This window comes from Pseudorasbora parva, chromosome 5 (genome assembly GCF_024679245.1).
Source record: "Pseudorasbora parva isolate DD20220531a chromosome 5, ASM2467924v1, whole genome shotgun sequence".
Lineage (NCBI taxonomy): Eukaryota > Metazoa > Chordata > Actinopteri > Cypriniformes > Gobionidae > Pseudorasbora > Pseudorasbora parva.
The window spans coordinates 12638465-12658394 of NC_090176.1; the positions used below are offsets into that span (position 1 = coordinate 12638465).

Genomic DNA, 19930 nt, shown 5'->3' on the forward strand with positions numbered 1-19930 from the left:
AATAATAGTTTTTTTCTACTTGTAAATACTTATATATTTTAATAAAAGCTTACTTTTCTCTTAAATACTACATTTTCAACTAAATATCCAAATAAATGTTATTACTAAACTAAATGACCTATATCAACTGAATTACTGATCTGCCCATATTGTCACTATGATAACTGAACTGAGCTGGATGACATCACTGTTTTCTCCAGAGCGGCTCTACAGCCGAATCAAATTCTGTTGCATTATTTTCCTGTTAACACTGTAAAGCTGCATTGAAACTATCAGCGTTGTAAAAAGCACTATTTAAATAAAGTTGACTTGACTTAATTAAAGCTTTCTTTTCACGTAGGATTATTACTTTTCACCAGGGAAATGTGAATCCAATAATATGACTCCTTTACAGAAATATTTTATTTAAATTTTAACTGAAAAAAACAGGATCTCTATAATTGGCCAAATATTTAAGAACAGATTATATAATGTAGTATAAATGTTATTTTTGTAGCGTGTGTAATCCTCTTAACAGCTGCATTGTAGGCATGTATGTAATCCATATTGAAGTAGTTTTAGCTTTATACAATAGAATTTAGGACCATGTGATTCTACTAGAGTGTGCTGTTGTGTGTAGAAAGTGCTAACATTGTGCTTGTTGCTCTGGCAGTTGAACTCTGTGTTGTTTGTGTTGTTATGTGTGTGTGTGTGTTTCGTCTGGACGCAGTGCTGAAGACTGCCCCCTTTACTGCGCGCACAGCCAAACGCAGCTCGCGTTACTTCAACGAGGAGCTCCACTTCTAAAGCTTAGACTCTCTCTCTCTTAAAGGTCGCTGGATAAAGCTGCTCTCTTTCATTCTCTCTCTGTGTGTGTGCACCCCTTCACATTCCTGGTTTTATTTCCCTGTGGGTCGGTGTGTGTACTTGGCGCGTTCATTTTTTATTTCTTTTCCAACTAAACTCCTGCATGAAGGGGGGTTTGGGGAAGGACACTTATGATGTCGTCACAGATTTCTTTTGCACGGAGTGTGTCATAAATTCATATTCATCATTGTAACATAAATGCAACAAGAGGGAATATGATGTCACAAACAGCCAAACACACCAGGGTCTCTGTGTTGGTTTAAACTTCTGTGTCAGTTCCTCTCTGAGAAAAGCAAATCCTATTGGTTGAGTCCAATTGCTGTGGGCGCCCTCTGCAGTTTAAATAGCAGAAAGAAGACCATGGCAAATAAAATGCCATTTGGGTCATTCCAATTAAAATGTGCCCATTTTCCGCCAATATCAAGTCGTCATGTTTGTAACTCTGGTGTTTTGGACATGGTTTGTGACATTATGATTTGCTCATGTGTTCATTTGTCCATGTCACTGTGTGTGAATATATGTATAATGTACTGTATGTCAATGATTTTTGGGGACCATTCGCATTATGCTGGATTTCTGCATTTTCTCACTCTTCCTCCATCTTGTTCAGCTCTGATGGGAAGTGTTTCATGTGTTTAACCTGCTGCACTGAAGCATGTTGAGATGCTTTTCTCTTCTAAGCATGTTTGGTTCATTTGCCTCGCTGACTGAATGCATTTGCATGGGGTGAATGACATTTCTCATTCAGATGTATTGCTGTAGCCACATATAATGTTGAATCTCACTGAAAAGGTCTTAGAAATGTCTAGGTCATATTTCAAATCAAAATCAAAAGAAACACAAAAACGGAAGAAAAAGTATATTTTTTTGCAAATCATGTATTGCATTGAATTTGTGGCACCACTTTATATCAGGTGGCCTTAACTACTATGTACTTACATAATAAATAAGTACAATGTACTAATTGTGTTCATATTGTATCGTAAAACACTTTAGCTGATATTGAGGTGAGATACCGGTAAGGTTAGAGACAGGTGTGGTGGTGTGGGTGAGTTTAAGGGTAGGGTTAGTGTATGTAACTACAGAAATGAAATACACATTTAGGCCTAATTACATGCAAGTACAATGTAAAATATGTATGTACACAATAAGAGCAGTGTATCAAATTTTTTAATTTAATTAATTTAAATGTTAGTACATAGTAGTTAAGGCCACCTAATAAAAAGTGTGTCCAAATTTAATGCAATTTGGATCACACAACCAGTCATAAGGTTACTTATTTAAACTGAGATTTATACATAATCTGAAAGCTAAATTAATAAGCTTTCCATTGATGTATGGTTTGTTAGGATATGACAATATTTGGACAATATCTGGAATCTGAGGGCGCAAAAAAATCTAAATATTGAGAAAATCATCTTAAAAGCTGTCCAAATTAAGCCCTTAGCAAGACATATAACTACTAATAATACTTTTTGATATATTTATGGTAGAAACATTTACAAAATATATTCATGGATTTTTGGCATAAAATAAAAATATATAATAATATGGGTGATTTTGACCCATATTATGTGTTGTTGGCAATATCCACAAATATACCAATGCGACTTATGACTGGTTTTGGGGTCCAGGGTCACATTTGGCATGTTTTGTTCATTTTCATTCATTTAAAATGGAAAATAAAGTGCTCAAAGTGCTTCACATACTGCATTAGAAAATGAAAAATGAAGCCAGATATGCATTGTGCTTACTTGTCAATAAAAACTTAATGGTATGGTTCACCTGTCAACATGTGTCTTTTTGAACACAAAAGAAGATATTTTGAAGAATGTTGGTAAGCAGGCAGTTGTTGCTAGCCATTGACTTCCATAGTATTGATGGCTACTGTCATCCGCTTACCATCATTCTTCAAATTATCTTCTTTTTAGTTCAACGGAAGAACTAAACTTAAGGTTTGGAAGAACATAAGGGGAAGCACATTCATTTTCGGGTGAACTATCCCTTTAAGCCGCTGGAAATCTTCATGGTATTAGGCTTCCTCCTCTTTATGCAAAAACACATTTGTATGATCATTTTTTTGAAATATGACTGGGAAGACATGTTTTCTTGAGATTCACCATAGCATTGCGTTTAGTTCCGCTATGCACCATGCCTGCTTGAGCTTAACTTACTGTACGTCCTGGCCTTTAACAATGCACTTCTGGGAGGCTTGACACATTGTCATTGGTTTCACTGTTTAAATATGAAGTGACCTTGCAGACGTCAGTTTTTGCTTTTTCGTATCTGGACGCTGGAGCCATTGTGCAGAGCAGCTTGAGTTATAGAGTTCATTACCGCAGTATCAACAGCGCTTCAGTAACACCCTCCAGCGCCTGCCTTTGACCTTTGACCTTTCCTCTTTGAGCCCTGGGCAGCTTTACTCGCAGTGTCCGGTCCACTCTGCTCCAATCTAACCTCCGTTTTTGTTTCCTCTCCACTCAGCCTTAAAGAAGAATAATATTACTAAATTTCCCAATGTGCACTGGAGGGTAAGGAACTCTTCCAGTAGTACCGCACTGGATGCTACTCAGACCTGGCAAGCATCTCTCTCTTTATTATTATTTATCTTTCATTCTTCTCCCTCCACTGTAGATCTTTTGACACTGAATACAAAAGCCCTGTTTTTGTGTTCTGTTCCTATCTGTCATTCTGTTTAACACACATCAGGCCGACTGAAGGCCGAGTCTCCAGGTACTCGTGTACACCCATTGAACTGATTTGATTTTTAAAATGAGTTCGATTGGGTGACTCCATGACCTGAGACACATAGACTCTGCCTGCGTAATCTCATGTGAAACTGACCCACACTTAGAGATAGTTGAGTCTTCATTAGTGATATTAAAACCTAGAGTTGAGCTTCTGTAGTTGGAACACTGACCCCAAATTAACGCTTTAGAAATGTCAGAATGTCATTGCATTAAATGTCAATACATTTGCTAAAAGAAAGACCATAGTTCACACAAACTCTCTGTATAGTTTTAGCTTTTTATGGATATGACAATGTTAAAGTCCTCATGAAATGAAAATTTACCTTTTTTACTTTGTTCGCACACATTACAGGTCTTAAGGTGAACAATAATTCCGTAGTTAACACACAGAACAAAATAGTTTGTCTTGGTAATCTTTAATCAAAATCTGAAAAGTAACTTCCGGTCTGGAATGGTGTTTTCTTCTCAGCTGATGTCAGTTTGACAGCTTGGGTTTGGATACCCTTAACCGTCAGTCTGCTATGAGCGATTGATGGAGAGCAGGAGCGCTGAAGTAAAAACCTGACCTATGTTCAATATTCCATTTCACTTGGAAATACGTCACAGCACAGAAGAAAACTCACGTACTTCTGCTTCACTGGGACATTAATGTCTCCAATCCTGCTCCTGGAGAGGTACCGTCCTGCAGAGTTGAGCTCCAACCCCAATCAAACACACCTGAGCCAGCTAGTCAAGGTGTTCAGGTCAGAGAATGTCTTAATATCATCTTAATAGATGAGAGGGTCTTTATCTCTTACCATTGGAGAAAGCGTAACGGCTAACTTGGATCTCTCAGCCTGTAATGGCAGTGCACAGTACACTAAAAACTTCCTGTCATTTAATTCTTAATATACATATTTAAAGGGGTCATATAATGCCATTTTTGTACTAGTTAATATGATTATTTAGTGTCTAAATTACAACTTTGTAATATACTTTAATTAAAAATTCAGTTTCGTATTCTAAGAAATCACTCATTTAACCTGGGGAAAAACTGCCCTGTTTTCAGCAAGCCGTTTCTGTGCATGTGCCTTTTATGCTAATGAGCTTTGCTCACTCCACCCCTCTGTTCTGTGGAGGCTTTGAGTGTGAAGCGTTGCTTAGACAACAGGAGAAAGTTTGACAACGCGAGTCTCTCAGGACACATCTGTGCAAGTTCAACTGTATCAATTCGATATATCAGATATATCAACATCAGAATGACTGCTGTGTTCATTATTACACCCAAGAACAGAACACCACAATCGCTTAGACGCCATTCTGCTCCAGCGTATCCACAATGGCGGACAGCTTGCGCTCGCTCAGGGCGGGTCATAGCTGAAACGCTGCTGTCAATCAACCGTCGTGGGAGGGGTGTCTGATCGTGTGACATCACACATCGAACGGCTTGATTTGAGACAGCTGAAAACATATAAGGAGATTTAAAATAAAACACTTGATGGATTTTTATCATTATATGATGGTTGTGTACAATCACTATCAACACGCATTGCTGTATAATCAACTTGTAAAAGTGCATGTACCATTATATGACCCCTTTAAATATATGTATATAAACATATAATATAAATGATTCAATGTATTGTTTTACCTTAATTTATTAAAACGTGTTATATCATCGTTAGGCACACAGCAGAGCCATAAATCAAACATAAACTTAACTTGGCAGCAATAGAAAAAACACTTCGTTTTTTTTATTTGCATTAAACAACACACAATAATTAAAAGATACATTTTTCTCTTTATTCATTAAAATGCATAATATCAGCACCATGTGTATACATGCAGTTATAATAGTCACTACCATTCAAGTCTTATCATAAAAAACATTTGTATTTTATACTTTCTTTATACAATATACAATATCACTCAATTTAATATTAATATTACTACTAAATACTATGGTAATGCTGTAAACGAATCCTACCTGTCGTGACATTCCCTTCTCTGATTTCTCTTATAAAATAACCTTTGATCATAGTCAAATCTTCATATTATTTAGCGTAAAATAAGAGAGTAAGATTAGCAGACAGTCAATTCATTAAATGATACCCTTACGAAACAAAAATATATTGCAATATATTTGAAAATATCATGCAATATATTCACATATATGGGATTTAATATTTAGATTTTCCAATATATTGCAATATATTGAAAGCGGCAATCATTTGTATATTTTGCAATATATTGCATGAATATATAATATATTTTATAATACCATCAATATATTATTCCATATAAAATATATTGGTAAATATATCGTAAGGGTAAGCTGTTTCCTCACAAAAGTAGTTTATTCAATGCAGTGACACCTCTATTGACATCCATTCAACAGCCTCTGGTCTCCTCTCCTCCTTTCCTGTACTGGCAGCCAACACGTTAGCATTAGCCGTTACACTATTCAGCTAATGGTTGCAGACTTGTCTTCTAGTGGCTTTGTTCAGGGTTACATTTAAGTGTGACAGGGTTACACAGGTTGACATACCTTCGTTGTACCTATTCGTTGTACGATACCTTCGGCATCGACTGCGAGGTTAATCCTCTCACAAAAGAGCTCACACGTGGCACGTCCTTTTCAGGATGTCTCGCCCGTGTGCTTCTGGGTGTGGCCGGTCTCTACACTCTTCTGATGGGCACTCGCACTCTCTGGCATGCTTAGGCTTCCAGCATGCTCAGGCAGCGCTTGTGGATGAGTCATGTTCCCACTGCGGGAACATGGCCATCTCCGTGTTGCGGTCGAGACTCAATGATCTCTGTGCAGCCGCCGGAGTGAGAGTCCCCTCTGTCACCCCCCGATCTGACGTGTCCGCGGCCTCGGTCTCATCCGGTCCGCGGGGCGTCTCTTCGGCTGGTGGCCAGGGTGACCTGAGGGTGATGGTGTGGAACACAGCTCCGACGCTCATGCCTCGGCCCACACCCCCCTCTGTTGCACCGGTACCCGCGACCGTTGTGATGGAGCCCGCGGCCTCGGTCTCGGCCGGTCCGCGGGTTTCGTTCGGCGCTCCAGAGGACGAGATGTCGGTGACCGCATCACAAGGTGGGCTAGAGTCCTCCGAGGATGATGATTCAGCTGTGTTGCCGCCTCCGGGCGCGCCAGCATTGTCCGAGTCGGACCCGGAGCTGACAGCCATGCTTGCCCGGGCGGCCGCGGCGCTGGGTCTGGAGTGGAACCCTCCGCCCCGGCCGGAGCGTTCGCGGCTTGACGATTGGTTTTTGAGTGCGCCACGTCAGGACAGCCGTCCTGCCGTGCCCCCAATTCCTTTCTTCCCGGAAGTGCATGAGGAGGTTACGCACTCATGGAGGGCCCCCGTGTCTTCTCGCGAGCGTTTGGCAACCTCTTCCGCCTTCTCTAGAGGGTACACTGGGGTCCCCCCGGTGGAGCGTTCTGTGGCGATGCAACTGTGTCCCCAGAGCGCCTCCTCCTGGCGTGGCGATCCTAAGCACCCCTCCAAGGCCTGTAGATTCACATCTTCCATGGTGTCGAAGACCTACAGAGCTGCGGGGCAGGCCGCCGCTTCTTTGCATGCCATGGCAACCCTCCAGGCCTACCAGGCCAAGAGACCTGGAGACCTGGTTCTCCACCACTTAGCTCGTTTGGGCCTTCGGGTCAACTGGGAGAAGAGCAAACTCTGCCCCGTGCAGAGGATCTCTTTTCTCGGTATGGAGATCGACTCGGTCGCCATGTGCGCGCAGCTTATCGGCTTGCGCGCGCAGTCACTGCTGACTTGCCTCAGGCAGATAGAGAGCAAGAGTGCGGTTCCACTGAAACTGTTTCAGAGGCTCCTGGGGCATATGGCATCTGCAGCCGCGGTGACGCCGCTCGGATTGCTTCATATGAGACCGCTTCAGCACTGGCTTCGCGATCGAGTCCCGAGATGGGCATGGCAGTCTGGCATGCTCCGGGTCCCAGTGACTCAGGCCTGCAGACAGACACTCACCCAGTGGTCGAACCTCAGCTTTCTACGGGCAGGTGTGCCCTTAGAACGAGTTTCCCGGCATGTTGTGTCAACAGATGCATCCACCACGGGTTGGGGTGCCATGTGCAATGGACATGCAGCCGCCGGCTCTTGGTCAGAGAGCCAGAGCCGCCTGCATATCAATTGCCTCGAGTTGCTGGCAGTACGGTTCGCCCTACACCGCTTCCGAGCGTTGCTGAAGAGTCAACACGTACTAGTCAGATCGGACAACACGGCCGTAGTAGCGTACATCAACCACCAGGGCGGTCTACGCTCCCGCCGCATGTCTCAACTCGCCCGCCATCTCGTCTTATGGAGTCAGAAGCGCCTGAGGTCCCTTCGTGCTATCCATATCCCGGGGATCCTGAACCGTGCAGCCGACGAGCTCTCACGGGTTCAGCCAATCCCTGGGGAGTGGAGACTCCATCCCCAGTCGGTCCAGCTGATTTGGGATCAGTTCGGGGACGCACAGGTAGATCTGTTTGCCTCCCACGACTCGTCCCACTGCAGCCTTTACTATTCCCTGACCGAGGGCACGCTCGGCACGGATGCACTGGGGCACAGCTGGCCGCGGGGCCTACGCAAGTATGCGTTTCCCCCAGTGAGCCTTCTTGCACGTGTTCTGTGCAAAGTCAGGGAGGACAAGGAGCAGGTCATCTTGGTCGCCCCGTTCTGGCACGGCCGGACCTGGTTCCCAGAACTAGTGCTCCTTGCCATCACTTCCGCTCGGGCCGAGTCACTGACGTTACGTCTCCGTTCCCTCCTCAGGGAACAAGGGTTACATACGTAACCGAGACGTTGTGTGATTGCTTGCAGTTTGCATTTAAAGGATCCATCAGACGGCACCATCTAGAGCTTCATGACTGAAGTAGATATATGTGCTGGTAGATAAAAAAGACATTGAGGTATGGTTTGGCAAAATAAAGACATTTGGACACTTTCTCATTATCGCAGGTCTATCAGTGCAAACGGGCACTGATGTGTAAGCTTGATTTTTTTTTTGGGGGGGGGGGGGGGGGATCAGTGTGTTCTGAAATGTGCGAGACCCAAGAGAAAAGACCATTAAATGTGGCCACGCATTCTGATTAAATAAACCATATTATTAAATTATGTACAAAACAACATGAAGACAAACTGGCAGTCAGTTTTTCTGCAGGTCTTTATAAGCGAGTCATTGAATCATTGACTCAAACGATTTGTTCAAAAACACTGATTCGTTCAGACACAGTATTGTGTGTTACTCAGAGCAACAGTCGACCCTGCTTTTGTTAAGTTTTGAGCTGTTTTCATTGCTTTCAATATTCCGTCTAAAAGTTTCCCAAAATATATTTATTGTTTATTTAACTGTTGTGTACATTGCAGTCATGCTATTGGTGTGAATTTCAGTACAGTATATTCATTTATATTATAAGGGATGTCTTATAAGTTTAGACCTTTACATTGCTGCACGCTTGTAATTTGTTGGCCACAGATTTTCATCTGCATCCGTTGATAATTTATATGCTTACACCTGTGGTAACTGTTGAGATGAGCGTGTGAACCTGAGGAGAACTGACTTGCATTTACATATATGCATATGGCAGATGCTTTTATCCAAAGAGACTTATATTGCATTCAAGGAACACATTTCCTGGGAACATGACCTACGTGAATACTATACCTCAACTAAAAATCACCTCAACACCGGTTTATTAAAAGTCATTGAACAAAACTAGTGAAAGAAGAAATTAAGAAGTCTTGATATTTTGTTATATAATGCAGTGACATTCAGACATTTTGTGTGACTTGAGAGTTCAAATATTTTTTGGGTGTATCGCTCTGCCTGTTTCCCCAACAACCTTGTCAAAAAACAGTTAGTATCAGTTTTCATTTCGTTCCATTCAGTTCAGAAGCTGAAATAAAAATCTAAGTAAAAACTCAAGCTGCTTTGCCCAGTTGACCTCCAGCATGTCCAGTAGATCTGAACTCAGTGACTGACGTTGTTTTATTCTGTCCCTCCTGCATCAGATCTGAGAAACCAGCCTTACAGGCGTGCTGACGCCGTCAGGAGGAGCGTTCGAAGACGATTTGATGATCAGAATTTGCGGCCAATCAACAGTACAGAGATGGTCATGTGACGAGGGCAGAGGGGATGTGATTGGATGGGCTGGAGGAGTGGAGGAGGAGCTAACTGCTCCTGAACTAAATAATGAAGGACTGATGAAGATGACAGCAGCTCTGAAAGTCAAGTGCCTATATTTAACATCTGTCCCATCAGGTGTTGAATCATACATGTGTATTAGTCATAGTCTTCTGTCTGTGATTTTTTTATATGACAAGCGGTGTCTTTTATCCAATGGCGCTTAAATCGAAGATGGCGAGGTCAGTGTTTTTCTCAAGAAAGTGTCAGAATGTAAAACTGTTCCAACACTTTATGTATCATGAACCTGTACAAAGGCCTCTTACATTCCAGTGCTTTCGCCACAGATCAAAATCGACCGATCGTGTGTTCTCTGAATGACTAAATCTATAAGTCGGTCTTAAAGAAGCCCTATATAGGGTCCGCCAGACACTGGCCACGTGGTGCACATTCTTGTGTTAAAAAACAGATAGAAGGAGCCCAGTTAATTGGAATGCAGCTGGAGAAGCTTTTCAAAAAGTTAAACTGTTGAATGTTGTAAAAATGCAATGTTGAAGGCTTGAGATGCTGAAGGGTGATAACAATAATTTCTCACAGAAAGTGACTTGAAGTCCAGTAGTAAAGTATTTATGAGTTGCTAATTGGTATGAATTTGTTACACAAATGCTATGAAATTGGAGACGTAGTTTCTCAAAGAGGGTTGTCATGCTGACAGTACTGGTAGACTGTTAGCGCGCTAAAATCCTCTCAGTCTTGCGGAGATGACCTATTTTTGTAGGCCAAAACCAAAAAAAGTGTTAGCACTTAAGCGCTTCTGGTTCCATCTCCTATATTGTACATAAAGTGCATCAGTTTTTTTTTTAAAGCTTTTACTTGTCTTGAAAAAAAATCAGTTGATATGGCTAACTAATGAGGTGGTCAACAGCAAACAGGTTACTCATCTACTCGCAAGTCCACTGTCAGGGCCTCATTGTACTTATTCTTATTGGGTCATATTTTAAAGGTCCCGTTTTTCGCGATTCCATCTTTCAAGCTTTAGTTAGTGTGTAATGTTGCTGTTAGAGCATAAATAATACCTGTAAAATTATAAAGCTCAAAGTTCAATGCCAAGCGAGATATTTTATTTAACAGAAGTTCCCTTTCAAAGCCTACAGCGAACGGCCGGTTTGGACTACACCCCTGCACTTCCTTCAGGAATGACGTCACTAGAACCGTTTGTTGACTAACCCTCTGCCCACAAGAACACGCAAAATAGGGGGCGTGGTCTCATTGCTCTCTCACGTGGAGAAGAGCGCGCATTCAGCGCTTGCATCGCCCCGTTATGGTAAGAGGCGGGACCTTTCCGGGCAAAGTACGCTAAGCTGCTGTCCAATCACAACACGGGAAGAGCTGGCCCAATCAGAACTCGTTAGGTGTTTCTGAAGGAGGGACTTCATAGAACAAGGAAATCATCAGGCCGTTTTTAGGACAGAGAAAACAGCAGTGTACAGATAAGTAAATTGTGTGAAAAATACTGCGTTTTTACACGCGAAACATGAGCTCATGTTATATGTTATATGTTATATCGCACACTGTAAACATAATCAAAGCTTTGAAAACACGCGAAGAACGGGACCTTTAACAGTCTGAGCGTATGGCGCAGGTGCACTCAGAATCCACTTCTTGCTAGTTTAACGACGGAAAAAAAACAGTCAGCGCGTCAGGCACATGGTTCAAAAGGGTTGTACCTAGTCTCTTAATGAGTCATGGGTAACGTTTTATAAACCAATCAGAGTCTCATCTTCCATTCCCTTTAAAAGCCAGTTGCGCTTGCACCATGGCGGATTCACTATTTACATGGCGAAATTTGTGACTGATCGCTTCTGCAGAGAGGAATCCTTTTACTTTTAATATTTAAAAATGTGTGTGTGCTGCTGCGCATCCCTGTGTGTGTAATAAGCAGAGTGTACGCGCGTTGAACCTCGTTTTCAGACCAGCACGTCCATCAGATAGCCACAAGTGCATTCGCTATTTAAACAACGTGGATGGACGGGAAAATGTTTTTAAATAAAGACCGAAAGAGTTGGTGACAATGAAGTCATGTGACCATAGTGTAGTTTACGTTTAGCTTTTTTACTGCTACCAGTCATATTTAGGCTTCAAAATTAATAAAAGTTGTGAAGATTATCATGATGTAAGAATCTCTATTGTTGGTCTCCAAGCTTATTTTCTGCAATAATCCAAAAGTCAGTGGACAAATCTTTTTTTGTTGAAGGAACCAGGCTGATGCTAACTTTCGGGTTGGCCTACAAAAACACATCATCGCTGCAGCACTCCTTCATCCACGTTAAAGCATCACCACTAAATACATGATGGGCCTGTCCCAATACCCAGATTTCTGCTCTTGGCCACTTGATAGTACGTGGATGCAATGGGAAGTAAGTGAGACTGAAAAATGTTAAAGCTCAGTGTCCTTAACACACAATAAAAACTAATTAAGTTATTTAAACAATCACCGTGTTCAGGAACTCGCCAAACTTGAGAGATGTCAAGAAATAAACATTTACTTCTAAGTTTAGTTAATTAGATACTACGTATAATTTGGTAGTAAAATCTAGCATTTTTACAACACTACGTCAGTGTATCCAACCTGATCTCATAGCAATTCATATTTTACAAGACGGCTAATTCATACGAATTTGCATGACGTAACTTGTACGTATTTTACGAGTAGCACAACTTGTACGAATGACCTCCCCTTAACCCCGCCCCTAGCCTGCCCGTCACTGGGGTTTGGACAAATCGTATGAGCCAGTTTGGACAAATTGGTTGTGAGATAGTGTTGGTGTGTCAAGTAATCAAAAGTTCTACACACACTCGGACCAAATTCCGGAAATACATCATACAAGTAAACAGGTGGTCAAGTGAAGACCACATGTGTGGGTATTGGAACAGGCCCTTGGAAATCTAAACAAATTGACTAGTCATTGGGCGTTTGGACTAATCGACCGTCCTGATCATACCTCATCAGAAGTGTTGATCACAGTCAGGATGGGCTTCCTGCAGGAGGCGTGAGGCCGTGAGCTGAGGTGCGCAGATGGAGAGAGAGTTACGTTTTATGAAAAGGATTGATGCGACAAAGGCAAATGTGAACTATAAGCCAGAGGCTTCAGAACTTCAGCATCTCACATTCCCAAAAGACTGTTGACAAGTGTGAATCAAAACAGCTTTTAGGCTTTGCTCCTCAAACTGTGGGTTGGTTATATCAAAGCACTGATGTGAAATTCAAGATCAGCAGCCTTTAAGAAAATTCTGGAATCAGACTTCAGCATTCTCAGCAAGTTCATTTCATTTACTAACTAATGTACCGTGTTTAATACAGGTGAAGCTCTGTAAAGAGAAACTAACTCCAGCTACCTTCAGTTTGTAAAAATAAGCAAAAATCTTGTTTACAACAATGTGTTTAAAATGGCAGTTTATATGGGGCAAGATATTCCAAAAGAATACATGTAAAAATACAGTTATCAAAGTTAACATCACCTGTTAAACGTGACTATTGTGATAGAATCAGTTACTATTAAAACCAATATTCTCTTACAGCCTTACAACACTTTTGTGTAACTGGATGATTTTACAAGAACTAGTAGTTCAACCACAAATACATTCAGTCGTCTCAATGCTTAAATGATGCTGGGAAGAAACCATCCTAAATTTGAGCTTAGGCTCATTTCCCAAATGTGTGTACGTGCGATTCAGAGAATGAGATGAAGTTTATAAATGTCAAATGATCTTGAAATTATGCGCGGCTGAATGGTTTCAGATCTAATTACTGTCATTAGCATATAAAAGAGCACTAGTCAGCAGCCGAATCCTTTACTTGAGAATGCAGAGCGGCAAGAACTGCTTAGATTTCCAAATACCTGCAGTGCTCAGACTCTTTTCCACAAGGAAAAGTGTGTAACGGCTTCCCTGTTGAAAAAAACTAAACAAAACAAAACAGCATATGCGTGTTATGTTTGGAAGCATGACATCTGGTTTGAGCTGGAGCTAGTTTCTTAGGACCAGCACTGGGCCAGCTTAAACCAACTGCCATGCTTTAAAACCAGAGGCGGACAGTACTGAAGTATTTTTACTTTCCAAGTAATTTTGTTTTTCAAGTCTATGTACTTTATCAGTGTTTCTTCTTTGGAAAACTTTTACTTCACAACATTCCAAAACATAATATTGTACTTTTTACAGCAATACATTTTATATTGAATATCATTTAACACTTCATTTCAGCGTATAAATAGTACGAGTGTGCAATGTCGTGGAATGTATACGCCAAAACTCATTTTGGCATGTCTATGGCACGCTGTTTTTCGCGTGCATATGATACGCATTTTATGGCGTATTATACATACGAACCCCCCACCCCACCACCCTAAACCTACCCAAGCGCGTGTCATATATACGCCCCACTACCCTAAACCTACCCAAGCGCGTGTCATATATACGCCATAAAGTGCGTATCATATGCACGCGAAAAACAGCGTATCATATGCACGCCAAAATGAGTTTTGGCGTATACATTCCACGACATTGCACACTCGTACTATTTATACACATTTATGTGTGATCGGGTTGGTATATTTTTACTCTATTTTTACAAGTAAGAAAGTACTACATTTTTAATGTAATGAAGTATTAAAGGTAAGAAAACAACATCTTTTATTTATGAAATGTAGTGCAGTAAAAAGTATGACATTATGCTTTGGAATGAAGTGAAGTAAAAGTTTTCCAAAGAAAAACACTGATCAAATATATCCTTAAAAATTGACTTGAGTAGAAAGTAAAAATACTCCACTACTGTCCGCCTCGTGTGAATTCAGGGTGATTGGGAGACTTTTGCGATTAAGATGACTTGGAAAAAGTGTTCCAGTTACCTAACCAGCATATGCTGTTTCTTCAACAGGGTTAGACCCTGATGTGGTGCTAAACCCTTTTCCACCCCAAAGACCCATTTTATAAATATGAACGTTGGTATGGATTTTAGTGTATGCACTGCCTAAAATCAAATCTGTGCAGTGAGGTCCAAAAAGATGCAAAGTTTAGTTCCAACACACATACCTGTACTCCTCAAAGTTGATTATCTGGATCAGATGAGTTTAATTAGGGTTAAACCTAAACTCAGAAAGGCTGTGGTCATCCAGGAACTGATTTTTGCACCCCTAATTCTGACATAAAAATTATGAGTAATACAAAAATGTCAGCTTTTAAAAACAAGTACACTTGCCCCATAGACGTCCATTGGAAGTGCATTATTGTAAATGAAATCTGGAGTTTTAGTCACAGAGGGTTGAGTATATCGTCTGTGGTAATGACAACTTGCACATACTGTCGGTCCACAATGCTCAGAATATTCCATAATACAGTTTAAGCACTTGCCACTATTGCATTAGCTCAGCGTGTTAACGGACCACTACAGCAAACCTCCTTCCCCGTGGCACTTGTTCTTCCTCACAGACTCCAGTTGCTGTAACTGGACTTGTTTCTTGTTCTTGGTCAGATAATGAGGAATAAGGCCTGTTATATAAACTGAATTCTGTGTGGTTCTATAATGACCTGCACAAATGAAAGTTCAAGTTTCCTGTGATGTGTTATTCTATTTAAAAATCAAAAATATAAATCCAAAAAAAAGAAGCATTTGTTAAATGTACAGATATTTTGCTACAAGATTGTTGAATCTTTTTAACGTTTTAATCTTCTAATATTGTACATATTGTTTAAAAAACAAACAAACAAAAAAACATTCTGTACTACAACATTTGAATATTTTAACTTATAGTTGTCTTGTTTTTTTTCCACTGCATTTTGTATATTTAATAAAGACTGAATCAGGCCTTTTAGACATGGCAACAGCTAAGAGACTAGAGTGTCACGTCTACACTAAAACATCACAAATCAGATGCCGCAGAAGCATTACACACTTCTGTCTCGTTCATTAAAAACTGGATTAAACTGGCAAGTTTTTTCTTCTTCCAACATCACTGTATCTTAGGCATTGTATGCTTACTGCAAAAAAAGATCTGTTCTCAGATTTAAAATTAGATGATTTCTCAATGTCCAATTAAACTATTTACACAATGCTGGTCTCGTGTGTTGTTCTTGAGAGGGTGAATATAAGCAGGGGCTCGTTCTAAATGATCAGTCAAATCATCTCGGATGTGTTAAGCGAGGTACGAAGAACGGGCCCCAGGACAATGACCGTTGAAGAGCTTTGTGATTCGGGCTGCACCGCAAAGATGGCAGATCATCTTCATAGACAGCTTATAGACTTAAGGCCTGTTACACAAAGGCGTCCAAAGCAAGTTTGAGTTTAATTTGAGGATTTACTTCTCAACACCATGGTAACTTCTACTACACCACTAACAGACCAATAAGCTGTGAGCAAAGTAAAACTGAAGTAGTTCACAGTGATTTTTTGAAAAATCACCCTTTTTGAAATCACTATGCTTACTGCGTGTTATTTTGTGTTTGTTGCAGGGTTTCCACGGGTCTTAAAGTCTTAATTTATTTAACCATCTACAATTTAAGGCCTTAAACAATGTCTTAAATTGGAGAAGAAAGTCATGACATTAAATTTGGGCCCTATGGAAAATGAGGGCCCATAAAGTCAATACACTTAAAGGGTCAGTTCACCCAAACATTTAGTGAATAGTTTACCCAAAAATGGAAAGCACAAGAATAAAAAAGAAAATGAGTTTGAGGAAAAAATAAAACGCATCTCATAATAAAAAGCTGTTAAATCATGTTTCATGATTTTAATTAATAAGACAGGCTTATTAACTAATAAAATGTAATTTAACCATTAAACTATTTTTTGGGGATTTCAAAATGGATTTCATAGGGCATTAAAATTCAATTACAAAATTCAATTGCATGCACTGAGGATTTCTCTTCCTCATGATTTTCCAGTACAAATATCTAAAAATCCTTATATCAAGATTAAGTCTTGTTTTGTGTGAAACATGTAGTATCCATAATGGATATGAAAATGACTTTTTCATTGAACTAAGTAGATTTTTCTGAACGCATTGGCAGATTTTTCTTTTGTTCTTGTTTTAATCAAAAAATCCCGTATCATTTTGCTTCTCAAGTAAATATATCTTGATTCAAGAATCTTTAGGCAGACTGGAAAACAAGACAAAATTACTGAAAAGAACTTAGCTTTTACTGAACCTTCTGATAAAAAAGTACTTTTCATACTAGTGTTTGGGAGCAGAGCTTTTTGCAAAATGAATTATAAAGTAATGGAGATCACATCCGGATCTCACATGTCAACTCGTTCCGGGACCGTTACGGGTTGTGTGTGAAAGCGCACATATTACGGTATTTCGCTGGCAGTGTGAATGGACCAAATCTAGCGGCCCGGGAACAAATGCCGGGTCGCATTATCCGTGTATTTGCCGGAATCGCAGTGTGAAAGGGGCTTAAGTCTGTCCTTTGCACAATGCTGGTTGAACAAACAAGTTACTGAGAGACCGTTCCTGCTTTTGCTGAAGTCGAGTACATTTAAGAACAACAAAACAACATTTTTAAAGTTTATTTGTCAAAATTCAAGTTGAAAACAATGCTGCAGACATTTTTTTTTTCCATACTGATAACATTGTTTTCCCAAAATGGCTTTCACAGACAATCTCACAGATTAATCTGAAGGTGAATAATAGGTGTTTTTATGCAGGCTTGGTCATTTTTTTCATTTTATCAGCGATGTTTAAAACTATTGGCATTAACAAATATACAACTACCTAAAAAGGTTCTGCAGTTAAAGGCAACTTAACACTCGCAACGTCTGAAAATAAATGTTACAAAAGTCAAACATGCCGTCCAGATCAAGAGTGCTGATGTTCAGACAATACTGTCTCTCAGATAGACTACATGACAGTCACTGAATTCACAGCCAAATATCCAACACTCAGATGCCCATCAATCTGTCAGCACATTCCGAAAGGATGCAAAACACATTACAGGAATGCAAGTGAGAGAGACAGAGACGGACAGACGGACAGTGTGTGATTTATGGTGCGTCGAGCTGCTCCAGGAGAGTGCGCCGCCTCTTCTCCAGCTCTCCTTCACTCAGTTCACTGCCAGACGTATCCCATCCACCCTGAGAGACAGACAGGGACATTCACATCACATCTGGGAGAGAGTAAATGAGAGACTAGCGACGCAGTCACGGATGTGTGCGCTCACCTCTTCTTTTGCGCTCTTTCTTTTGGGCGATTTCTGTTTGGACTCTCCGCGTGATTTCCCTCTGGATTTGTCGTTCTCTTTATCCTTCTCTTTCTCTCTTCCTTTCCGCTCTTTCTCTCCTTCAGACTCAGGGGAGGCCTGCAAGAAAATGTGCAAAATATTTATCATCTTATAATGGCCGCTTGTATACTTTATAATAATGTGTTTAAAGGACAACTCCGGTGATCCTAGGGGTAATTAACAGATGGTAACCGAGTAGATCTTTCTCTGGGATGCCTTTTCATGAAAATCGAATGTAAAGAGTTTTATCTCTAAAAACTGATTAGCTTATAGCGCTTGTCTATGGGGCACAGAGTAAGTCAAATTAAATCTTTAGTTAATACCACTAACAAGGCTCAAAATAGCCTCACACTAACACGGTAGCATAATGAGGGTCCCTACATGCAAACCGAAGCATTGAGAACTTTGTAAGTGTACAAACAGTTTAATAAGAAGATACTTTATAAACATAGTGCCTTATGAGTATACGGACAGCAGCCATCTTGGAAAACAGTCTCGACGAGTCGAGCCACGAAAGCTGGTTTGCTGGTTTCAATGGATTCAAATGCAAGGGTTTGACAAAAGATATCTAATAAAGTTAGAAAGATTTATTTTATTATTTAATGTTCTTTGATTTATCAGCTAGGAAAAAAAATCTTTCTGAAAGTGAGGCCAACAATATTGTTTCTCTGTGCCGTTATTGATGGAAGAGGAGGGAGAGTGAGCAAGAGGGAGATTTGAAAGAAGCGGTTGAAAGGGAGATATTTTAAAAGAGGAATATCACTGATCACTATCAAAGAGTAATGATTAGCCAAGAGCTTTAGGACCCGCTTTAATATTGCAAAAGCATTCCAGCGCTGAAGAGACCTGAAAAGGAAATAAGGCTGAAAAGCCTCTGAAAGGGCTGCGTTGATTCTGCTCCATAACATTGGTTTTGAGAATCATTGTTTATCTGGAGCTGCTGTGTTTCTGGTGACTTCAGGCCAGATTTACAAACAGCTTGTGCCAGCACAAACCCTCTTTTGGCATTGAAAAGCTACTCTCAGGATTTACTAAAGACACGCAGTGAACAATTAGTGCTTTTTGCGGCTGACCATATTACATATGCATCTGTAAGAGTTTCCTTTTCAAATACATAATTTATGGGAGGAGAGTATTTAAATTAATCACGCAAGGTGATTTACTAAGGTTTGCGCTCGTCAATTTACTGGTGTTTGCACCATTATTTATCTCCCCCATAAAATGAAAATGATCCAGCTACATATGCGTTCTTTAATTTGCACATTGTCAACAGAGGTGTAAAGAGAAAACCATACCAGACTAAATTTACAGATACCTTACAGCGAAAATGACTATTACAAGTCACAAGTCAAAAATTGCAATACGACTTGAGCAAAAGTCTTTGAATATTTCATTTTAACAGTACTTAAGTTGACGTTGTACAAGCAGAATGTGACAGTTAATCGGTATGATTTTTGTCCCGCCTCTCCACTGTGATTAGACACAGACAGCTGTCACTGTCACTTTTTACCCAGCCGTCCAATCACAGTGGAGGAGGGGCGGGTCAAACGCAACACAGACCAAAAGCCACATTCTGCTTACACAACGTCAGCAGATGACAACAACAAGCACAATAATGGAACAAAATGATTTAACCTCTTAACCTTCGCCCTGCGCCGATAAATAAATTAAAAAATGACATACCCCAAATAAAAATGTCTGCAGCTCTTAAACCCTATGGTCTATATCCATAAATGTGGTCTTATTTTAAACTAGACACTTCAAATTATGTTACCCAAAAGTCATAATAACTCAAAGTAGTATAGGGACAGATTAAAACAAGGGGAAATATGCATGTAAGTGACTCACGTTTTTATTTTTTTATTATTCCCTTATGGAAAAAATATGAGATTTTAATTTTAATGCCCTGAAAATAACCTAAATATAAAACTGAATGTCTGATC

At 40.4% G+C, this 19930-nt stretch overlaps 2 protein-coding genes across 10 annotated transcripts in view; one reads left to right on the forward strand and one right to left on the reverse strand.

The window, feature by feature from the left end:
• The window catches only part of fmnl2a (formin-like 2a), a 122319-nt gene extending 111736 nt beyond the window's left edge, over positions 1-10583 (forward strand). For 2 of the 6 annotated variants that reach the window (XM_067443265.1, XM_067443267.1), the window contains 2 exons: positions 710-811; positions 9602-10583. In XM_067443265.1, the coding sequence (XP_067299366.1) occupies positions 710-786 (77 nt within the window). In that variant the 3' untranslated portion in view covers positions 787-811; positions 9602-10583. Of the gene's footprint in view, positions 1-709; positions 812-3330; positions 3425-9601 lie in introns of all 6 variants that reach the window. The other 4 variants (XM_067443263.1, XM_067443266.1, XM_067443262.1 and 1 more) reach the window with 2 other exon arrangements.
• Positions 10584-17262: 6679 nt separating this feature from the next.
• The window catches only part of prpf40a (PRP40 pre-mRNA processing factor 40 homolog A), a 44765-nt gene continuing 42097 nt past the window's right edge, over positions 17263-19930 (reverse strand). For all 4 annotated transcript variants that reach the window (XM_067443270.1, XM_067443271.1, XM_067443269.1 and 1 more), the window contains 2 exons: positions 17928-18065; positions 17263-17841 (listed from right to left, as the gene is read on the reverse strand). In XM_067443270.1, coding sequence (XP_067299371.1) covers positions 17752-17841; positions 17928-18065 — 228 coding nt within the window. In that variant the 3' untranslated portion in view covers positions 17263-17751. The remainder of the gene's footprint in view (positions 17842-17927; positions 18066-19930) is intronic.